Genomic DNA, 22,188 nt, shown 5'->3' on the forward strand with positions numbered 1-22,188 from the left:
TAAATTTGAGCATCAAAACAATGTCTTCCACTGAAATGTTTTTGGTGGAATCTAATTCGATTGCTTAGAGCCCCAGCTCTATATGAACTTTTTCCTGTTTGAGATGAAGTTTCCATAAGGCCTAGGCTTTATGAAAACAAATAAAGCCTAATATCAAATCCTCGTCTAGAAAGCACTTTTGGTAATGGGAAAACTACAATGGATCTAAAATCAATTTCCAATACCGACAATAAAATTTGAAACTCAAAAAATATATATATCTTATGGATCTATGAACACTTATTTTTCGAGTGAAATGGATAGTCTAGATAATTTGTTACAATTTACGTTACTTTTAGAGTTTAAAATCTTGTTTTTTTTTACAACCATAATGTTCAAGCTAAGACGATTGATGTAGAGGTTTTCCAACGCTTGAATTGTAATTTTTGATGAGTTATGAAGTGAGGCGTTACTTATTTTGATTTTGTTAGTGCTGCAACCGTATAAAACTATTTTCCAAACTTAAATTGTAATATATATTTTTTATAAAAATATTTATCTAATGATTTGAATGTGAATTCCAAAATTTGAGACCAAGAGAATATATTTTTTAAGAGATTCGAGGTAGTATTCCCATGTTTGATTTTTGTCCAATGGTGCAAGTGTTAGTATTTCTCCCAAAGCACACTATAGATAGTATTCCAATGGTATAGTGGGGCCCAAAGTAAAACATGTAAAGAAAACCCAGCAAATGTGCTTGAAGGGCATAAGGAATATGAAGTCTCCCTCTCCTTTTACCTTTTTTTCCTACAAAGTGACATTTAACCCTAGGATAGTATAATCCACATTTAAAATTTCGGATCAATAGGGCGGATCATTTACCTACTGATCTATGTTGGATCGTTAGATCGACAATTTGAATCGAATTTAGATTGGGGTGACAGCCCATGTTATATAAATTCTTACAAAAGTCAAGTTAACATTGTTTTAGGGTGAATAAGTTCGAAGCTTCCTAGTCATCATTCTTTTCTTATCAGGAATTTAGGACAAATACCATGGATTCTCACAATTGTGAGAGGCCTCCCCTCCACAGACCCATCCCTTACTAGTTGCTTTTTTCCCCACAAGGCCAAACTCTTTCTTACCTCATTTGCTTTATTTTTCACTGGAAAATTATTTATTTCGGATGTTTTTCCTTTCTGATTGACCGTAACCTTTGATTGATTAATAAAGCTTTAATAATATTGTCAAAAAAAAAATATATTGTTTCATGAATCGAGGGACGCATGTCTACATTTGCATTCCTTGAGGTATAAAGCATCCATTTTTAAGATGGATGCAAATGGGGGGTTCAAATCTAAACACAGTTGAAACTTATGACCCAAATATTTTTTTTATAAAATTATTATTTTTAATTTCTAGAATTTATTTATTTTTCCATATTCATGATTTCCATTTAAAGATTATATGTACTTGAAATTGGGTCAAAAAATTCATCTCAAAAATAGATTTTTAAGAGGGAACTCATTTCTACATAGGCTAATAGAATCTATGCCTTTTTTCATTTGGGCAAGTTTTCTCTGCTTCCTCTACTGCATAAAACTTATATACTTCCGCCTATTTAACCATCTATTCTGAATGGACGGTGGAGATGGCCCCAATCACATTGTCACATCCCTCCACTATTTTATTTTAAAATTTTTTACAAAATATGTTGATACCAAATTTTGGGCATCCACTCATCTCTTAAACTCGCACTTGTAAAGAATATAAAAACAACATTATCAATAAAATAAAATGATAAAAATACCCCTCAAAATTTCAAAGGGTATTTTAATCATTATATTTTATTAAAAAATTATTTTTAATATTTTTCTTAGGTGCATCCCATTGAGAAGGCACGTACCAGATTTTATATTCATACAAATTGTAGAAAAAAACTAAAAATATAATACTCTGAGGAGTGTGATCTAGATTAACGGTCAGTGGTTGAGGGGAAAGTATATATTTCTATAATATAAGGGGTGTATAGAAACCTTTACCTTTTCATTTTGCCCTTGTTTACACTATTTATTAAGGGTGCAATTGGCATACGGATGCATCCGTAGCTGTAGAGGTAAGGTGCACCTTCAAATTTTATCATGGTATATAATTTTGATGTAAAATGTTCTTAGGATTATCTCAAAATCTATGTTTATATCTAATTATAAAATTTTAAATTTAAAAAATGGCTAAAATCAAGTAGATCAATAAACATATGAAAATCTTGAAAATAGACAGTGTAAATAATATGTTGTAAAATGTACTATTTTTGAGACTTAAAATCTTTTAATTTTTCATGGTCCTACATCTCGATGGCGAGATGATCGATCAAAGGGTTTTTAACAATAAAATTACCATTTCCAATAGATTTTTGAGGTGCATCAGTAGTTCTTACATCCTTATATAAACTTTTTCCATTTATTAACTGAAACTGTGTCCTTTTTAATTTTGCCCTCGTTTACACGATTTACCATCTTGCCCCCCCACAACCCACATGCTTTCACTCTCCTCTCAAGAAAAGGAGCACTGCCCATACCATCTTTGCACTTGTTACTTGCTTGAAGGGAAAGAGTGAACAGGCTGAGTGCACCTCAAGCTTCAATTACCTTGGCCAGGCTTGAAGGTACGAACAACATCAATCCATCCATCATCTCTCCAAGATCATTTTGAACTCCATTGTTCACAATTTTCTGCGGATCTTTCAACTTTCCATCAACTCTCTCGATTTTCCTTCCAAACCAGGTTTGAGCATCCTTATTTTTTTAATTATTGTTTTTTGCTTTCGGGTATTCATACTCTTGATGTAGATAAAATGGAGGATGTTTTAGTGGGTTTTTATTGATCAAATGTTTCAAGTTTTTGGTATTATTTTTTGTGGGTTTTTTGTGGATTATTTATCAAATGTTACTAAAATCTATTGATTATGTGGATTTCTGATATTAGATTTCTTATGATAAATTGATTTGGTTTAGGAAAGATATATAGATTTGTTCTCATAATCCGATAAACTTTTTGTTTTTCCTTTTTTTTTAAAAAAAAATTGATTTTAGAGTCATTTATGGAGATTTTTGTTACCGAAAATGTTTTCCGGATGAGGATTTGAGGTGAATGTTCATTTTGTTTTCATAAAAAAACTTCATCCTATACAATAATATAAAATTATATTATAATATAGAACATAAAGAAACTTCATCCTATACAATAATACAAAATTGTATTATAATATTCTATATTATATTTTCTAATATTATATATTATTATGTATGTTAATTATATATTATAACATTATATATCTATTATAATTTACAAATTACTTACATGTAACATATAATTAATTATGGCTATAATAATTTGCAGGTTAAGTTCATTCCTAGTTCTTCGCTCTTTCGTATAGGTGGGGTTGTTACCTTCATCCTCGTGGGTAGGGAGCTGAAGCCTCCCAACTTAAAATTTGGGTAACTTATAGATATATTTTGGGCATGAATATGTTGTTGGCTTACGGCCTCGTTGAGAGGATGGCCTTTGGTAAGGTAGAATAGCATATCAGGATTAGTATAGCAAACTCTAAATAGTTGGAAAAAAGCTCTGACGATAACGATGATGATGGTGATGAAAATGTTGCTGGCTTAAAGGGGAAAATTTTTCAAGAGAGTCATTTTATATGTTTATGAGTTACATAGTGTAATTATTCATAGGCTTTCGCCATGGATGTAGACACGTAATAGCAAACCACGTAAATATTGATCTTCTATGTTTTCTTGAGAGAAACGTGGGCCTAGTGAAAAATAGGTAATGGTTAGCTAGGGCATTCCCCCGATTGATATTTAATAGAGAAGAATAGAAAAACAAGATTCTAGAGCGGATCCCAAATGTTTAGAGGAGTTACGTACCTACCCTCCTACCCTCCTGGATACATGTCATCATAGTTTCCCCCAAAAATTTGTATTTTACATTCTCACTAATTTTTGTTTTTGTTTTATCTTTTTAAAAAATACTCCCACTTATAACTGTCTGAAGGTAAAGAAATCATTGATTTAGAATCTTCAGTCTAAAATCAGATTAGAAGTTTCCTGTGAATGTTGAAGGTCCATAGTTAGCAAAAAATTCATCATCAATTCAATCTGAAGCAGCTGTCACTTCAGACCTTCAAAGTTCCAATTGGGGGTATTTTGGAGAAAAATAAAAGTGAAAAGAGGTAGGAATGTAAAATACAATCTTTTTGTAGCGAAAACGATGACAACAAATACTTAAGGTGAGACGGGCATAAACTTCTTTTTTTTAAAACCAATTTTGCTTTGTCTTTGACTTTGTTCATTGTTATTTTCATTTGATTTTCACTTTATCATTGCCAAGCGCCAAGAGCATAATAGCCTCAAATTTGACTGTAGGTGCATTGATGCAGGTCTATGCTATTGGTTTCCCAGGCCTCTCTCTTAATTTTTACATTTTGTGTCATTTTATCTTAAAATCCAACGGTTGCTGAATTCTACTATTGCCAAAAAGATGGTATACTCGTGTAGGAGTATAGTGCCCATGTATTCCCTCGGGTAAAACCCAATATTAGAGTAATTTTAGGACGTCAAATTTTGGGGATGTATGAAGTCTATAGACTAATAATCTCTGTACATAAGATTCTGAACCAAGCTCTCAATGTACTAGAAATAAATAATATATGAATATTAAAAAATAATTTTTGAAAGGAGAGATATAAGTATCTAAGAACATGAAATTCAATTTTTTTTTTCTTTGAAACTAATCATCAAGTGATTCAGGCGGTCTCCAAAATTTCAGACTGATAAAATACTTCCAAGTAGGTCGTTTGAATGAGGGAGTAGATGCACAATACATGCTCCCGTGGCAGCATATATACATGCTGTTCTACTAGTAGGGAGGTTTATAAGTGTCTTATTATTGAAAAATAGTTTGTTAGGACAGCAGCCCTATCAAAATAAGTAAAGTCCCACCTCATAACTATAAAAAAATATAATTCAACTGTTGAAAAACCTTTAAATTGGAACTTGAACATCATGATTGTGCAAAAAAATTAAAATTTTAAATTTTAAAAAATAGTGTATAGTGCAACAATCATTAGACCTTCAATTTCACACTAAAAATAAGTATACACAGATCCTCAAGATTTGTGCCAATTTTTAAGTTTCAAATTTTATTATTGGTGTTGCAAATTAATTTTAAAGGCATCATGAAGATTTTTTATGCCAAAAGTGCTTTTTGGATAAAGATTTGATATGAGGCTTTGTTTTCTTTTCGTAAAGCCTAGGCCCTATAAAAACTTCATCCCTTATTATTTAAGGTTTCTTTGACTCAGAGAGATAGAGAGAGCTATAGATAGATAGAGAGAGGTGGGAGCTAATAAAATGATTAATGAATTGAATGTCCATAAAAATCGAGAGATCTATAATAGCGAAAATTACAAATAACCCTCAAAAATAGATTTCTTATGCAACTTATCCCCAACCAAACTTTTTTTCTTACTTTTTACCCTAAATTTAACTTTCCTAGCAAATACCCCCAAGTCATAAAAAAGGTAAAATAAAGACCAAAATGCCATTTGAAAAACATGTGGTCTAGCATAAAATGTGGGGGTCCGGCATAAAATAGGGGCGGTCCAACATTTTGGGTATACGGTCCAACACAAAATGGGGGCAATTTGGCACTTTGCTTTTAGAAAGCATGTGGTCCGATATTTTGAGTGTGCGGTCCAGCATAAAATGGGGGCAATTTGGCACTTTGCTTCTAGAAAACATGCGGTCCGACGCCAAATGGGGGCGGTCCGGTACTTTTGGCATGCGGTTTGGCATAAAAACGAGGGCGGTCCGGCACTTTGGGCTTCTGAAAAGCGTGCGGTCTGATACAAAATAGGGGCTATCTGGCACATTGGGCATGCGGTCAAGCATAAAATGGGGGCGGTCCTGTATTATGGGCATTTTCATAAAAAAAATATATAATTTTTTTTATTTAGAGGTATTTGTTAGAAAAGTTAAATTTATGGTAAAAAGTAAAAAAATAAATTTGTTTAGGGTTAAGCCGAATGAGAAGCCTATTCTTGGGGTTTTTATAATTTCCCTGAGATGCCCATGTTAGAGAGAGAGGTTGGTCCAATCACAGTCATGGAGGACTAACACTTTCAAGTCATAAATCTATCACCAAGAGGGGCTTCAAGGTGCGGCAGCATTGAAACTGCAGCCGCACAAGAACCTTACCATTTAGAGTAGGGGTTACTTTCCATGTTAGATACATTTTGAGTTGCTAAATTGAAAATTTTGAATGGTTTTTTCCAAATTGAGATTCATGGAGAGAGAAGGGAGCACCAACCATCAAGAGGACGACAATGCCTGTAGAAACACACCTCAAAATGAGCCTCACAAGTAAAAACTTTACAACTAGGAACTCAAAAAGTTCTTACTATAGAAATAATGTGCATCTCAAAAATTCAATAAAAAAAAATGCTCCAAACTTAAAAAACCATCTAATTAATTATCTAGACCTTGATATATATATATATATATAGGAAAAGTCTTCCCAATGTATATAGGCAAAAATGAATAATGATTTCACCTATGATCATCACTGTCCAAAGTTCATCGCAAGGTCATAATTGTCCGGTAGTGTTTCAATTTTTATTACACCCGAGATTCATTAATACCCGAGAAATTACATGTAGAGAGTACAATCAAGAGAAAGATGTAACCACCAAGAAAAAAAAAAGAATTTTAAGTCCTAAAAATAGTGTATCTTGTAACAAGTTATATAGACAGTCTATTTTTAAGATTTTCAAGTGTTATATATCTACTTGATCTGCTCTCTTTTTTTAAAAAAAAATTCACAATTAGGGTTTAATACGTATTTTCAAGCTATCATAAGGTTTTTGGCATTGGAACTACATCTTCCTACTAAATTTAAGGTGTCTCACTTGTAGTATAAAGTTGGCATCTTAAACAAGTCTTACCCCTTTTTTTAATACTATTACATTGCATCAGCCATAAAAGCTAAAAGATTTCAAGTGCATGTGGGAGCTAATTATGGGATTGTATACAGTGAGACTATTTATCGTTGGTACAAACATGTTACAATTACTTACAACCTTCCAATGTGAAATTAGATAGTTTAGGTACATCACAAAGTTCGAAAAAAAAAAATTTGAACTTTGAGTTCTGTCCATAGAATAAATGCAGCCACCCAACTTCACATCCAATAGTCAAGATTAATTGTGACCACCATGTACTAAAGGTAAATGGTCTCATTATATACTTTTCCAATTCGTACCTTCAATTAGAGCCCATATTCTGGGTATTTATCCTCTATAACATAGAGAACAATTTTTAAAAAAGTAAAATAATTCAAACGCACACTCTATGAGCCAGAAAAAATAGCATCCCAAAGTTAAATATACGTCATCCAAATTTTGGACAGCAAGATCGAAGCGTTAAGGAGTTCAAAATCCATTTTTTCCCTCCTAAGAACAGTCATCTGATCATATTTCAATGGATATTAAACTTTCACATCCAAAAGATTTTTTCAAGTACATTTTCTACCTGAGGGCAAATGGACAGATTGCTCCCATGGGAACATAGTATGTCCACTCTAAAAGCCAAAATTTTTTTGTCAAAATGAGGAAACGACTTAACTTATAAGGGAAAATACTTTGCAATAGAGCTTGTAATAGACAAAAAAACTATTTAGGAGGAGTGTCGGAGATGTAGTTTAGAATCATTAGATTAGTATCTTCAAAATAAGGTATTGTATATAATAATACCGTTTACTTTAGCTACAAGGAGGTCATAATCACTCATAGCTATTGGATGTGAAATCCAACTTGAAATGTATCACAGCATTCGAGAAGTTGTATTTTGGAGTTTGTTTTTGGTCAAACATGCATCCCTTACCAACTTTCAAATTTAATGGCCAATAGTTATTGTGATTTTTTTGTATCAAAAGCAAATGGTCTCATAATATACATTTCTTCAAAATAAACACTTTTGGATTTGAGCTACTTGAATGCTTATAACTAATTATCAAAAAATTGAACTGCCTCTATTTAATTTTGGGATTGGCTACAAAGAGAAAAATTGGAATACCTCTATTTAATTTTGGGATTGTCTACAAGGAGATCATTTATTTTTTTGTACATGGAGGTCAAAATCATTTCTTCCCATTAGATATCAAATTAATAGCTTGGGGCGAGTCACAAAGTCCAATAACTTTTTTTCTTTTGAAACTTTGTGTCTATTCAATTACACTCTTACAACTACCCATTTGGAAATTTAACAGATATGAATGATTGTAACCTCTATATACAAAAGATAAATAGAACTTTTGTAGACAATCCCTTTAAGGGATTTTGAAGTGCTATTTTTTTTTTAGGAACATATAGAGTGTGTATGGATTTTCTTTTCTTTTCCCTATATATTTATTTGATATTGGTCTCTAAATTGAGGAGGTGACATACCAAAGAATTGGGTCTTGAAATAGTCCTAAAGACGGCTTTATCTAATTGAACTAACAAACTATATACCCCCTAGGGATAATATTTGGCTTAACAATAACTTTGAAACATTATTTGGATATTTTATATTTACTTAACCTACTCAACATTCATCCAGAGCATTATTACCCTTTGCAATAAAAAAAAAACTTTTCGACCAAAGGTATTTTTTTTCTCAAGCAGGATAAAATAGATATTTTATAAAACACTATATTCTATTAATTATTTAGAAAGCAATTAAAACTCCATATGAATGATCTGGTAAGGCGTGTGAATGATGTGAAATCGAATGTAGGTGATGTTGTTCCCAACTATAGATTATGAATACTTTTTTTTCTACCAATAATTTCTACCTTACCATGATTAATTACCTAAAATATGCCTAAACAAAAAAGTTATTATATTATATAGTAGAAGTTTTTAAGTATCCAAAAGTACATTAAAAAAATACTGAAGAAGTAGCCTAACAACACCCCTACTTTCTTGCATCTTACATGGGTAAATGGTTAGGCATTCATATCTCCATGATGGACGGAGATTAACCATAGCAAACTATAGCTCGAAAGCAACAAGCAATGGTACAAGCAACGGAACAACTGTATGAGTAATATTCTATTTTTGGGTAAATAAAGATGAACTATGCTTCCTAATGAGAAGCATTCTATATTTCCTAATGAGAAGGATTCACTTAGGGGTGTTCATACGATCCGACCTGACCCGACCCGACCCATTTGCACCCCTGTATTCACCTAAAGATAATCAATCTCCAGCATTTGTCGTCGGGAATGGACATGGATGCCCAAGTGGTGTACCATATAATTGTAAAACTTTTAAGGCCTTTCTTCACAAAAAGGAAAGAGAAAACTATGGAATGGGAAATTCGTAATCCATAAAATAAAAGTAATGTACATACCGAGAAAATGTTCACGTGCCCGGGATCGGCCAAGTGCGCGGCTAAGTTGTCCAGTGGCCCTGCACCAGTGTATACAGCTTGAAACCAGAAGCCAAGGAAAGCAAGCATGGCAAGTCTACCATTCTTAATCTCCTTAGTCCTCAACACCATCACAGGTTCAGGTGATCCCCTACCCCACATCCAAGGGTCGAACCACAAGCCGCCAGGGTACCCCACGTCGGGCTTAGGATTCTTCTTAGTTGGGTATTTTGGCTCAATGTCTACACACCCGGGCTTAATAAAGTCAGCCCACCTCCGCCCCTCGACCCAACCCATTAGGATCATTTGTACCACGAACAGGGTCGTGGTGTCTGCAAAGTATTCACGTTCTCCCGCTGTGTACCATGAGTAGTCATCAATGAAGCCCAGTTTTTCCAGACACTCAGGTATCAGGATCCCGGCTGCACCTAGCATCGCCCACCGTGCGTGCATCAGTTCTGCCTGAGCAAACCACCGAAGCGACTCCGGGTCCGATCCTGAAATTCATATGGTGAGGCATGACATGATTACTAGTCAGGTAGATGAGGAACGGTGGATACCATACATGGTGGTTAGGGATTATCCTGTATGCAACTATGCAATGTGAACTTCCTGAAGTAGGCCAATAATTTACATAAAAAATAATTTACATAAAAAATTTACTTACTCTTCCCTCAAAAAACTTTTTTAGGATTAGATGTGTTTGACATTAGAATGTGTTTGTCATTAGAATGCAAATTATCAATAGAGAAATTGTTTTGCATGGGCATCATATCAAAATCTAGTGGCTACTAATTTTATTTTTATTTTTAGAGTTTGGATAGAAAATTTTAATTTTATTTATGAGGGATACTTATTAAAAATAGGATGTTTTGGTTAATTTGATTAAATCCATTTTTATTAGAGGTTTTTTTTAAAAAAATAATAAGGTCCAATTTCTTTAAAAAAGTTAAACCGTATTTTTTGTAGGTTTGTGTTTTTTTGGTAGGTGTGTATTTTTACATTGTAACATAAGAGAATGGGTTGTTTCATAGGAATAGATTGGATTGTTTCATAGGAATAGATTAGGTTGTTAAAAAGGACGGAGTTATCTTTTATTTTAGGAAATCGTTTTTTTGTTATAGAAAATATTTTGTAAGATTTTAAGAAAATCTATTTTTAGTTAGGAAAGAATAGGGCTATTTATCTTTAAAAATTAACCTTCAGAAGGCGTTGGTTTTAGAATTATCTATAGGTGGTATCATAGTCGATTTTTGTGGATCCTGATGTTTGTCCCTTTGTTTCATGGCTAGTGGACAAGGTTTATGGGTGACATCGGGACTCAACCCATCTAGCGAAAATGAAACCTCAGAGCTCTCTTTGAGATAGATATCAAAGGTTTGAGAAGGCAAATAGAAGAGCATGAAGCCTTTGAGCTCTCTTTAAGATAGATATCAAAGGTTTGAGAAGGCAAGTAGAAGCGCAAGCACTGTGCTGGTGCAAAAACTAGCTTTGACACACTATGATGGCTGTAATGAGTCGGATGCCATTTCGAGAATCCGTTCCATTCCAACGGTATGTGTCGGAAGCCTTATGGTCGGAAAATGACCTATTTCCTCATGGTCAAGAGATTGATCTACCTAAGTTTGATGAAGAACCAGTTGAAGATAAAGAACGTGCAGTTTTGGATCTTCAATTGCAACCATCATTCTCGGATGTCACAGGTTACCCATCTTTGCTAAATTAGATGTCATGGGTTATCTCATCTTTATTGAAGTTCATCTTTTTGATAAAGAAGAGGATGAAATGAAAGAAGTTATCCATGAAGCATCAATGATATCTAATTTTCTTATCGATTGAGAGCAAATTTTCTTAATAAAAACAAGTTGATATTTGAGATAATAGAGAGAGAGATACTTTTGTTGGTGTTGTTTCTTCCCTTGTGTTTATGGGCGGTGCCGAAATACTCGTATCTGCATGTTTTGTTCCTTCTTATTTTCTTCACAATTTTTATTTCTCTCTTAAACATGGTTACCTTCACAATTTTTATTTCTCTCTTAAACATGATTATTTTTATCGTAATGTTTGCCGGTAAATTTTAAACTGTGTGAGGTGGCATAAAAAACGGGTTGATATTTCTTCTTTAGATATTTTTAGTTATTTCTTTTTCTTTTTTTAGAAATATAACGAGTCCATCCTTTTTTAATAAGTATTAGATTCAATTGTTATCCATATCTTTTGGATAAAGAAGTTCACGTGACGTCATCCCTATTAGGATTTAATGTAGACTAATGGCTTCCTTTTTTTTAGGGTCTTTTAGAGAAGCAAGTTCTAAGTGTATGACAAAAGAAGCACTTACCATGCAAGGTGGAGAATTTAGATATTGAGTTGATCCTAAAGGAAATTGAGCCTATAGAGATGTATAACAAAAAAACAGAAGCAGCATGTGGAGATGTATAACAAAGAAACATAAGCATACGTGACGTGTCACGCGAAGTTTAAGCAATTTTTGCAGGTGGATGTGGCTAAAAAATCCACATACAACGTTCTTTTTCTCGAGGATTTCAAAATTTCAATGCATCGTCATTGTGTCTTGATCATCGCAATAACTTACAGGTTCCAAGATCGTGTTTACAATATTTGGATTGAAACCCACATGTTCCAAGATCGTGTTTATAACATTTAGATGGAAGAAGGTGGCGGGACTAATACAAAGTTGATCTTAGCACACTTCAAAACTCGATATCAAGTTTTCTTCAACGCAGATCAAAATCTGGTGGCTACAAATTTTAATTTCATTTTTAGAGTTTGGGTAAAATTTTTTATTTTATTTATTAGAGTTAATTATTAAAAATAGGATTGTTTGGTTAGTTTGATTAAATCCATTTTTATTAGAAGGTTTTTTTAAATAATAAGGTCCAAATTCTTTAAGAAAGTTAAACCGTATTTTTTGTAGGTCCTTTTGGTAGGTGCGTATTTTTACATTGAGAAATATGAGATTGGGTTGTTTCGTAGGAATAGATTAAGGAATATATTAAGTCCTTAAAAAGGACGGAGCTATCTTTTATTTTAGGAAACCATTTTTATTTCTAGGAAATATTTTGAAAGATCTTTAGAAATTAACATGTAGAAGGCATTGGTTTTAGAATTATCTTTAGGTGGTGTCAGAGCGTAGTCAATTCTTATAGCTCATGGTATTTGTTGATTGGCTTCATGGCTCATTGACAAGGTCTATGACCGATTATCAGGGCTCAATCCATCCATTGAGAATGAAACATTTGACCTCACCGTAAGATAGACATCAAAGGTTTGAGAAAGAAAGTAGAAGAGCTGACTCGTTCAATTCCAATCCTCAATGTTGGGAGCCTCATGGTTGGAAGAATTATCTATTTCCTCATAGTTGGGAGGTCGATCTACCTAAGTTTGATGAAGAACGTATAGTTTTGAATATTCAATTGCAATCATCATTCTCGGATGTCACATGTTACCCCATCTTTGATGTATCGGATGTCACGGGTTACCACATCTTTAATGAAGTGCTTATTGTTAATCTTTGATGAATCGGATGTCAGGGGTTACCACATCTTTAATGAAGTTCCTATTTTTTATAAAGAAGAAGATGAAAGCAAAGAAGTTATCTTTGAGGCAGCAAGGATGTTTAATTTTCTTATCGATGGAGAAGGAATTTTGTTAATGAAAACATTTGGTCTTTGAGATCGGAGAGAGAGAGCCTTTGTGGGTGTTGTTTCTTTTTTTGTGTTTATGGGCCCGTGCCAAATACCCGTATCCACGTGTTTTGTTTTTTCTTCTTGTGATTTTTATCATCATTTTTATTTCTCTCTCTTAAACACGATTATTTTTATTGGTTTTATTTGCCTGTAAATTTTATAATGCGTGAAATACTAATTGTGGGTCTATAGGTTTTGGGTATAATAGTTGCATTTCTACAATTTTTGGGTAGGTTAGCTGGGTTGTTGGGTCCTGTTGCTAGCTCTTAACTGCAAAATCATGAAAATTGGTATTTTAGAGTTTATTGAAATGTTCGTATAGAATGCTATCACTTAATTTTTTTTGTTAACTGCAAAATCATGAAAATTTGTATTTTAGAGTTTATTGAAACGTTCGTATAGAATGCTATCACTTAATTTTTCGATAGATCGCTAGGATCAACCCAGCAGTATAATGTAAAGTTGTAAACAATGTGACGGTTAGGTGTGTATGAGGACTCGGCCGAGTCCTACAGAGAGCCAAAAAGGCTATAAAAAAAATTTAAAAATAGGAAAAAATTTGGAAAAGAAAAAAAAAAAAGTAAAAGTAAAATAAAATTAAACTAAAAAAAGGGAAATTATTGCTAATATACTTTAATTTCAAGAAAATCGTAAAGAAACCCCAAACTTCCCAAAACCTCGCCCACACTTTTTTTTCAAGAATATTTTGAACGAAAATATCCTTTCTACCGTAATGCATTGCGACCATTACGGTAATTAAAATACCGTTGTAAATAGAGATAGAATTACGGTACTTCTAGTACCGTAATAACATAAACATCTAATATGGTACTTTAATTACCGTAATAACATAGAGTATTACGGTAATTAAAATACCTAGTACCATAATAACATAAACATCTATTATGGTACTTTAATTACCGTAATAACATAGAGTATTAGAGTAATTAAAATACCGTAATACTTTAAAGTAGTATTATGGTGATTTAAGTACCGTAATATTGAAATATTTTTACTCTCGTGAGCGTATTATTTATTTGCTCCCTCGACAAAAATCCATGCTAGCGGTAATTTTTCAAATATCAAATTTTTAGGATATAATCTCTACTTAATTTTTATATGGTTCTCAAAATTTTAGAACGAAAACACGGTTAAATATGTGTTTTTGAGCGAGGGAGTAGATCCACATCGTGCTCCCATGGGAACATAGGTTTTTTGAAAGGGGTAGCCCTGATATTAGCTTTGGTTTGAAGCTTTTAAAGTATTATGGTAATAGAAGTAAGTATCGTAAAACGTTAAAAGCTTCAAACCAAAACTAATATGAGGGCTACTTTTTTCAAAAAATCTATGTTCCCATGGGAGTACGATGTGGATCTACTCCCTCACTCAAAAATACCTATTTAAGCGTGCATTTGTTCTAAAATTTTGAGAACCATATAAAAATTAAGTAGAGATTATATCCTAAAAATTTGAGATTTGAAAAATTACCGCTAACGTGGATTTTTGTCGAGAGAGTAAATAAATAGTACGCTTGAGAGAGTAACAAATCTTTCGTGTTGAGTTGGGCAATATTACGGAACTTAAATCACCGTAATACTACTTTAAAGTATTACGATATTTTAATTAATGCTAATACTCTATGTTATTATGGTAATTAAAGTATTGTAATAGATGTTTATGTTATTACGGTACTAGAAGTACCGTAATTCTATCTCTATTTATAATGGTATTTTAATTACTATAATGGCCGCAATGCATTACGGTAGAAAGACTACCGTAAAGGGTATTTTCATCCTGAAAATGCCAAAAATTGGGAAAAAATGTGTGGGCGAGGTTTTAGGAAGTTGGGGGATTTTTTTTTACAATTTTCTTAAAATTAAGGTATAATAACAATAATTACCCTTAAAAAAAAAGTTAAATAATCTTTAAAAAATAGAGAAAATGGATTTTTTTAAAAAAGATGTGGTTTGTATAGAACCAAGGCTCTAAACAACCAAATTAAAGCCCGCCTTTAAATAATGTCGATAAATGTGGTTTCAATACTGGAAATTTTTGTGACAGCCTTAAAATATAATTTCATCTTTAATTATAAAATTTAAAGCTTCAAAACTAGTGTAAATCGAGCAGATCTATAAAAACTTGAAAATTGACGGTCCAAAAGGCATTGTAAGATGCACTATTTACAAAACTTGAAATCAATTTTTTCTCATGTCCATGGATCTTGACGTTGAGATAATCAAATTATATTTGGGCACCAAAACAACTTCTTCAAGTAAAATTTTTGAGGTAGGCTCAATTTGATTGTTTAGAAGCTCGGTTCTATACAAACTTTTTCCTTTAAAAATGGAAAAAGTTTATATAAGGATGCTACCTTATAATGTAGAACTACGGATGCCCCTCAAAAATCCATCGGAAAAGGGAGTTTTAATGTGAAAAAACCATGTGATTGATCATCTCGACATCGAGATGTATGACTATGAAAAATAAAAAAATTTTAAGTCTCAGAAATAGTGCATTTTACAACATATTATCTACACCATCCATTTTCAAGATTTTCATATGTTTATAGATCTACTTGATTTTAACCATTTTTTAAATTTAAAATTTTATAATTAGATATAAAAATAGATTTTGAGGTAATCCTAAGAACATTTTACATCAAAATTATATACTATGATAAGATTTGAAAGTGCACCTGACCTCTACACCTACGGATGCATTCGTATGCAAACTGCACCCTTAAAAAATTGACAGACAGCTTGGGACATTTAAAATAGGGTGCGGTTTGTATAAAGCCGAAGTTCTAAACAATCAAAGTAAAACACACCTTCAAACAGTGTTGAGAAATGTGGTTTCAATACTAGAAATATTTCTGATAGCCTTAATATATATATTTTTCTCTAATTCTAACATTTCAAGCTTAAAAACTAGTATAGATCGAGCAAATCTATAAAAACTTGAAAATCTTGAAAATTGACGATCCAAAAATGCATTACCAGATGCACTATTTCTAAAACTTAAAATCCATTTTTTTCTCATGTCCATACATCTTGAGGTTGAGATGATCAATTTGAGGATATTTTGGCATCAAAACCGCAAATTTTGAGGTGCACCATAATTTAATTGCTTGGAGAGCCTCGCACTTATATAAACTTTTTCTTTTAAAGAGAGAGAGAGAGAAATAAGGATTATAGAAAAATGCTTTAATCTCTCCTATAAAAATCCAAATCATATTAAAAAATTATACAATAATTTCTAAATTTTTTACATTTTTTTTTAGATTTTTTATAAATACTCAACTCGAGGCGACTTGGCCTCGCAGAGTTACACACCGGAGTCGGAGTGAACTCGGGCAAATCCTGTCACGTTGTTGACCACAAATCTCGTGAATTTGGAAACTTTTGAGCTTTGAATGGTTCATCTTGTACTATTTTTTCTTTGATCTGCATTTCGGTTCTTGAAAGAGCATAAGATCTACACTAAGTATAGAGCTCCAAATTTATGGATTTAAGACGTAAATATATTTGCAACCATTTGAAACGTGCTCTTGAGTCCTAATAACCTTGAAAATCAGAGTGGGCACATGAGTTGTTTGACACCCCAAAATCGACTGTGTTTTAGGGTAAAAATAAAAGATGGAGATTGTATAAAATGAGATCATTTATGTTTGGTATAAGAATGCCACAATTATTTATAATCATCCGATGTTAAATCTTATAGCTTGGGTGTATCACAAAGTTTGAAAAAAAAAAAATTGAAATTTGAACTCAGTGAATAAAATAAATGCTACCATCTAATTCCACATCTACTTATCACTATTAATTATGATCATCTTGTACGAAAGGTAAATGGATATTTTTCCATAAAAGATATTGGTAAGGTGTAGGATATTTTTAATTGTTGGGGAGTCAGTAACATTACTCTTCAATTGTCATTGTTGCAATGTCAAGGTATGTTAGAAGCAAAAATAAAAACATTGTCGAGGGGTATGGTACTTTTCGGGAATGGGGTTGAGGTACCTCAAGACGTCCTACCCTTCATTTTTAATTTTAAACCTACTAGAAAAAAGATTAAAATCTATTGCAACTTGTCCCACACTAATAAATGTAGTAAAACCTATAAAACAATAGAAAAAAAGTAGAAACTAGGGAAACACCACTATATTTTGTTAGAAATACGTTTTATATGGTTTTTTGTAGTTTTTAAGATGATTCGAGAACTTTCATATTTTTTATTTAATTTCTTTTCAAATATTAAAAACCCAAATCAAAATTTCAACAAAATCTATATTTTATTGATCTTTTTCATCTTTTTAATTTTCTACTGCTTTCTATTGCCTCATTTATTTTATCTGTATTTTTAACTATTAGAAATTTTTTAAACCATTTTTTAACCTTTTTTCGGTTGTATGCGACTTAGCCGAGTCCACTCAGACCCAGCAAGGGCCAAGTACCTTGGCCGAGACAAGATTATGAACCTTGGATTCAAGAATAATGGATTCAATTGACTTGTAATGGACTATAGAATGATTTCTTCTTAGAAATTTTGAAATACGATATATAGGCTTTTACACATGGGCAGCTTTCTATGCTTTCCCTATACTATAGAACTTCTATACTTTTCGTATCCAACCGTCTATTCTAAATGAACGGCTTAGATAACCATAATCACAATGTCACCCTCTATATTATTTATTTTTAATTTTTTTTATACAAAAATTTTTGACATGAAAATTTGGGAGTCTAATCCTCTCTTGATCTCGCACCTATAAAAAATATTTTAAAAAATATTCCCAATAAAATAAAATGACAAAAGTACACCTGAAAATTTCAGAGGTATTTTGGTCATTGTATTTTATCACAAATATTTTTTTAATATTTTATTTAGGTGCGTCCCATTGAAATGATGTCACGTATCAAATTTCATATTCATATAGTTTGTAGAAAAAAAATTAAAAATAAAATACTTTGAAGTGTTGGATCTAGATTAAATGATTAATGGCTAACTTGATTTAAATTGAACGGCTGAATGAAGGGGAAATATATATCTCAAATAGGGGAAGCATAGAAACCTTTCCCATTATACTATTTTAAAGGCAGATATATTTTGAAAACTTGATGCATTCAACCGTATGTCCAGGTGATGATAAAAAACCCGATGGCATTGTATCGTAACGAGCTGATTTATAGTAAAGGTTTTGTGTACCTTGGCATTTGACAATGATGGCCCTCGTGACTATATAACTTTTGTAGTCCTTAGGATACCTTAACATAGTTTAAAGAAATTTTTTCAGCATACCAATAGGACTAGTTTACCTTTGTTAACATAATGTCACAATCACCTTAAGTTGTTGCCATACGAGATTCGGCGACTAGAAATGTGCCATTTCCTAATCGAAAGTTTTAGAAAAATTTTCGCAAATTTTGAATCCAGACAATAGAACCCTCTAGCCATCCAATTTCAGTGACGAGTGATTGTGACTTTTTTATACCAGAAGTAAATTGATCATATAGTATACCATCTTATACAAGTATTGCTTAGCGCATTTTAAGAATGGTTGGGAGTTGTATCTCTTATTGCGGTGGTTATTTCAAATAGAAAAGGTTCACATTTTATCGTATTTCAAGCTTTCAATAGGTATATTAACCATTAAATCCGGAAAAAAGTATCAAATAAAAATAGTATACAATAATACTTACCTAAACCGAGGGGATCAAAGCCGAAATCTCCTGGGAGGCTGTAATGAATAGAGAAAAAGCCAAGCTATTTAGTGGATGTTGTAATATTTGGGAAAATATATAATGAAAAAGTATACAAATATACTATTTACTTTTTGTACAAAGAGGTTATAATCACTCTTGTACCTTAAATTTCAAAATAGGCAGTTATAAGAGTGTCATTAAATAGAAGTAAAGTCCCAAAAAAAGATTTTCAGACTTCATGATGTACTCGAAGCCGTCTAATTTGACATCTAATGAATGAGAATAGTTGTGACCTCCTTGTACTAAAGATAAATGATCTCTTTATAGACAATCGCATATATAATACGATTGTTGGTACAAAGAGAACAATTATCCTTAACCGTTAGATTTAAAATGAGTGGCTGGGTTGTACAAGTTATTGTGCTTGAAGATTTAGAAAACGTTTTTTAAAACTCTTTGTGGGGAAATAACATCCTAGTTGTTTAATTTTATATCAGATGACTTGGGGTATCTTTGACCTTTGTATACAAAAGGTAGTCCCATTATGTGCAATCCCTATTATTTTTCTTAGGAAAAAAAAAGGGCAAAACTCATGCGCTTATTTGAGCACCATAGTGGACCTCAAAGAAAGAGGAAATATTCAATTCTTCTCATTTTGTATTAAATAAATATTTTAAAACTAATATGAATATTTGTAAATATTTTTGTTTATGGATGGAGAGAGTGCAATGTGTGTTGGGTGTTTATAAGGGGGAGGTGGGATAGTTGAGTTGGCAAGAAGAGTTGGAGTTGACCTCATCGTTGCCATCAAGAGTGATTCCTAATGCAAAAATTTAATTTAATGGGGGTAGTTAAACCAGATGTCATGTGAGTCACATAATAAAACATGGGCTATAGAATATGGAGAACTTCATTGTCTCCATGCATATATATTAATTATATATTGTCTCCATGCATATATATTAATTATATATATAGGGAGACAATAAGTATCATTGTATAATGATATAACACTTCTTGTCAGACTAGATCGCTGATATAGACCCCGATCCAATGATCTAGACCGTTGATCCATATTGGTTTTCAAGCGAGCTGATTTGTCCAACCGATCCATTTTTTTGAACACTAAGTTTTTCATCAGAAATTTGTTTCAAACTCTTTGACACCTAATATATTAAACTATAAAAAACTCATCATCATCATCAAAGCCTTTTTTAAACTATGGAGAATCAATTATGCAAAAATACCTGCCATCGAGCCAAGGAGGAGGTGAACTTCCGGGGAACCAAAGAGGCCTATCTGGTGGGAGGGGTTCACAAATGCTGGAAACGCCTTTAGTTGCCAAAACACGCCAATTTTTACATCTAAGACATAAAGGTGATTCATATGGGAGAGCTGTGTCCCCAAACCCCCTATGTAAGAAAAAATACAAACCAAACTAATTAGAATAGTTAGTTTTTCAAGTAGCATATGTGTAACAAAAGGAACTTTAGCCACGTTTATTATTTCAAAAATCGGATCCAGGCTTTGACTAAAAAAGGTGTCTAATTTAGATTTGCCCTGTCCTACCCAGGTGATTATGCTGTATAACTTAGTTGGACACTGCAGTTTGCACCACTTAGTTGAACACTGCAGATTGCACCACATCCTTGCACATCCAACTAAGTTTAGTTGGACGGTGTAGATGGGATGCAGGCATGCATGCCTACCCATATAAAAACCTAGTTATTAATTAGCATAAGGAAATTACTTTTGCAGGGCCACTGCTTTGTATTCTTGTTGAAAACTATCATTCTGAAGTCAAACTTGCAAATACATTTTATCGACCGCACCAATCATGGATCTTAAAAAAAATACGGCTTCAAGCACTCCAAATCTATCATATCACATGGACCTTAAGAATAACATGCTTCAAGCATTAATAAATAGTTTATCATGTAATAAAGAATGGAACCGACTCTAATAAAAAAGAGCTGCACCACTTTTGGAGCTTCAAATTTTATAATAAAGAATGGAACCGACTCCAATAAAAAAGAATCAAGTGACAACATGAAATACATAGTTCCATTCTTACAGTCCATATTAACATACAAAAAGAAAAAAAAAGTTCCATAGTGAAGGGTGGAAACATAGTTGTAAGCCACCAAGAGGTTTTAATGTCAGAACTGCATTTTTCAGTAGGGTTTTGACGTGCAATTTAAAATTATCCCAACGCCGCAGGCATATGAGACCGCATCAATTAGAATACTAGCATCATGTTCTAGTAATGTATGCACTCTATGAAAGGGCGAGAATTCAACAAATGGGTAATGTTCATGATTGCAACACTACATCTCAAGTTTGACTCCTGCTGCTAAACTACTCCATAAGAGAGAGGGGGAGGGAGGTGGCTTCACATGAATGAGGCCTACCTGGGTCGAATTCAGCTGCCACACTTGATCTTGTGATCATGTCTATTACCAATTTGGCCAAAATTTAGCCCTAAATTTAACTATGATATTCATTGTTCAAATTATGCTGAAACAACTATGCCCCTTGCTCCATTGCCACCTCTTATATTTCAATTTTTCTTATGAAAGACAGTGCTATTCCATTACAAACCAATTAAGCAGTGAAAATTAATATATCAAATTTGAAAAAGAGTTAGAAGAAATGGTTCTATTCTCTTATTTATCCGACTGAAAGATATATAAATCAGGATCCTAATGCATATAGCTACAAATGGTCTAATGGCAGCAATAATTTTTAAGAACATTTGAACACAATAACTTTAAAAAAAAAAAAGAAAAAAAAAAAAAAAAATTAAGAAGAGTTAGGTGCACCAACCTTGTGTGTGGAATTGGAATTTTGGTGGCCAATAAGACAGAAGCCATGAGCAGAGGAGCTTCGCCAAATTTGGCGGAGTTACTTTTTATTGGACAATGGCTTATCTAAACGATGCGTAGTCCGCTCTTTTATAGCCAATAGAATTTCGACAATTGTCACATAACCATTGGGCTCCAAGCCTCATTTCCCTCTATTTTTATAAAAAACCAAACCAAAAGATTACGTGCACATTAAGGAGCACATTATTTAGCCTCTTCAACCTATCATTCAGCTTAAAAAAAATTAAAAAGAGAGAACACCCCATGGACCCAACTATCTAAGTACGCCCACTCCCATACTTTTTAAATCACATCATTGACCGCCATACTGTTTACTTTTTACAATCACCCCTATATTAAACTTTTTAACTGATGTTTTTAGCCTTCTCTCAAAAAAAAAATAAAATAAAACAAAGTCAATCATGCACAAATTGTGTGCTCGACCAGCTTCAATAGTGAC

The 22,188-nt window shown here is 32.7% G+C and overlaps 1 protein-coding gene and 1 long non-coding RNA gene across 3 annotated transcripts; one reads left to right on the forward strand and one right to left on the reverse strand.

The window, feature by feature from the left end:
* Positions 1-2,564: 2,564 nt before the first annotated feature.
* On the forward strand, positions 2,565-11,333 carry LOC148779351 (uncharacterized). 2 transcript variants are annotated; one of them, XR_016046059.1, is made up of 2 exons: positions 2,565-2,763; positions 10,748-11,333. It is a non-coding gene; the product is annotated as an uncharacterized LOC148779351 (long non-coding RNA). The 2 variants fall into 2 exon arrangements; XR_016046060.1 differs by lacking the exon at positions 10,748-11,333 and adding an exon at positions 3,379-3,681.
* Positions 6,181-21,964, reverse strand: LHCA6 (PSI type II chlorophyll a/b-binding protein (Lhca2*1)). The gene is made up of 5 exons (XM_011622566.3): positions 21,691-21,964; positions 20,112-20,276; positions 18,862-18,899; positions 9,438-9,952; positions 6,181-6,374 (listed from the first exon to the last, which is right to left on the reverse strand). The coding sequence occupies exons 1-5, from the start codon at positions 21,735-21,737 to the stop codon at positions 6,357-6,359; spliced, it is 783 nt and encodes a 260-aa protein (XP_011620868.1). The 5' UTR covers positions 21,738-21,964; the 3' UTR covers positions 6,181-6,356.
* Positions 21,965-22,188: the final 224 nt, after the last annotated feature.

The sequence above is a fragment of the Amborella trichopoda genome, chromosome 12, assembly GCF_054954075.1.
Source record: "Amborella trichopoda isolate Santa Cruz 75 chromosome 12, AtrichopodaSantaCruz75HAP2 v2.0, whole genome shotgun sequence".
NCBI classification, from domain to species: Eukaryota; Viridiplantae; Streptophyta; class Magnoliopsida; order Amborellales; family Amborellaceae; genus Amborella; species Amborella trichopoda.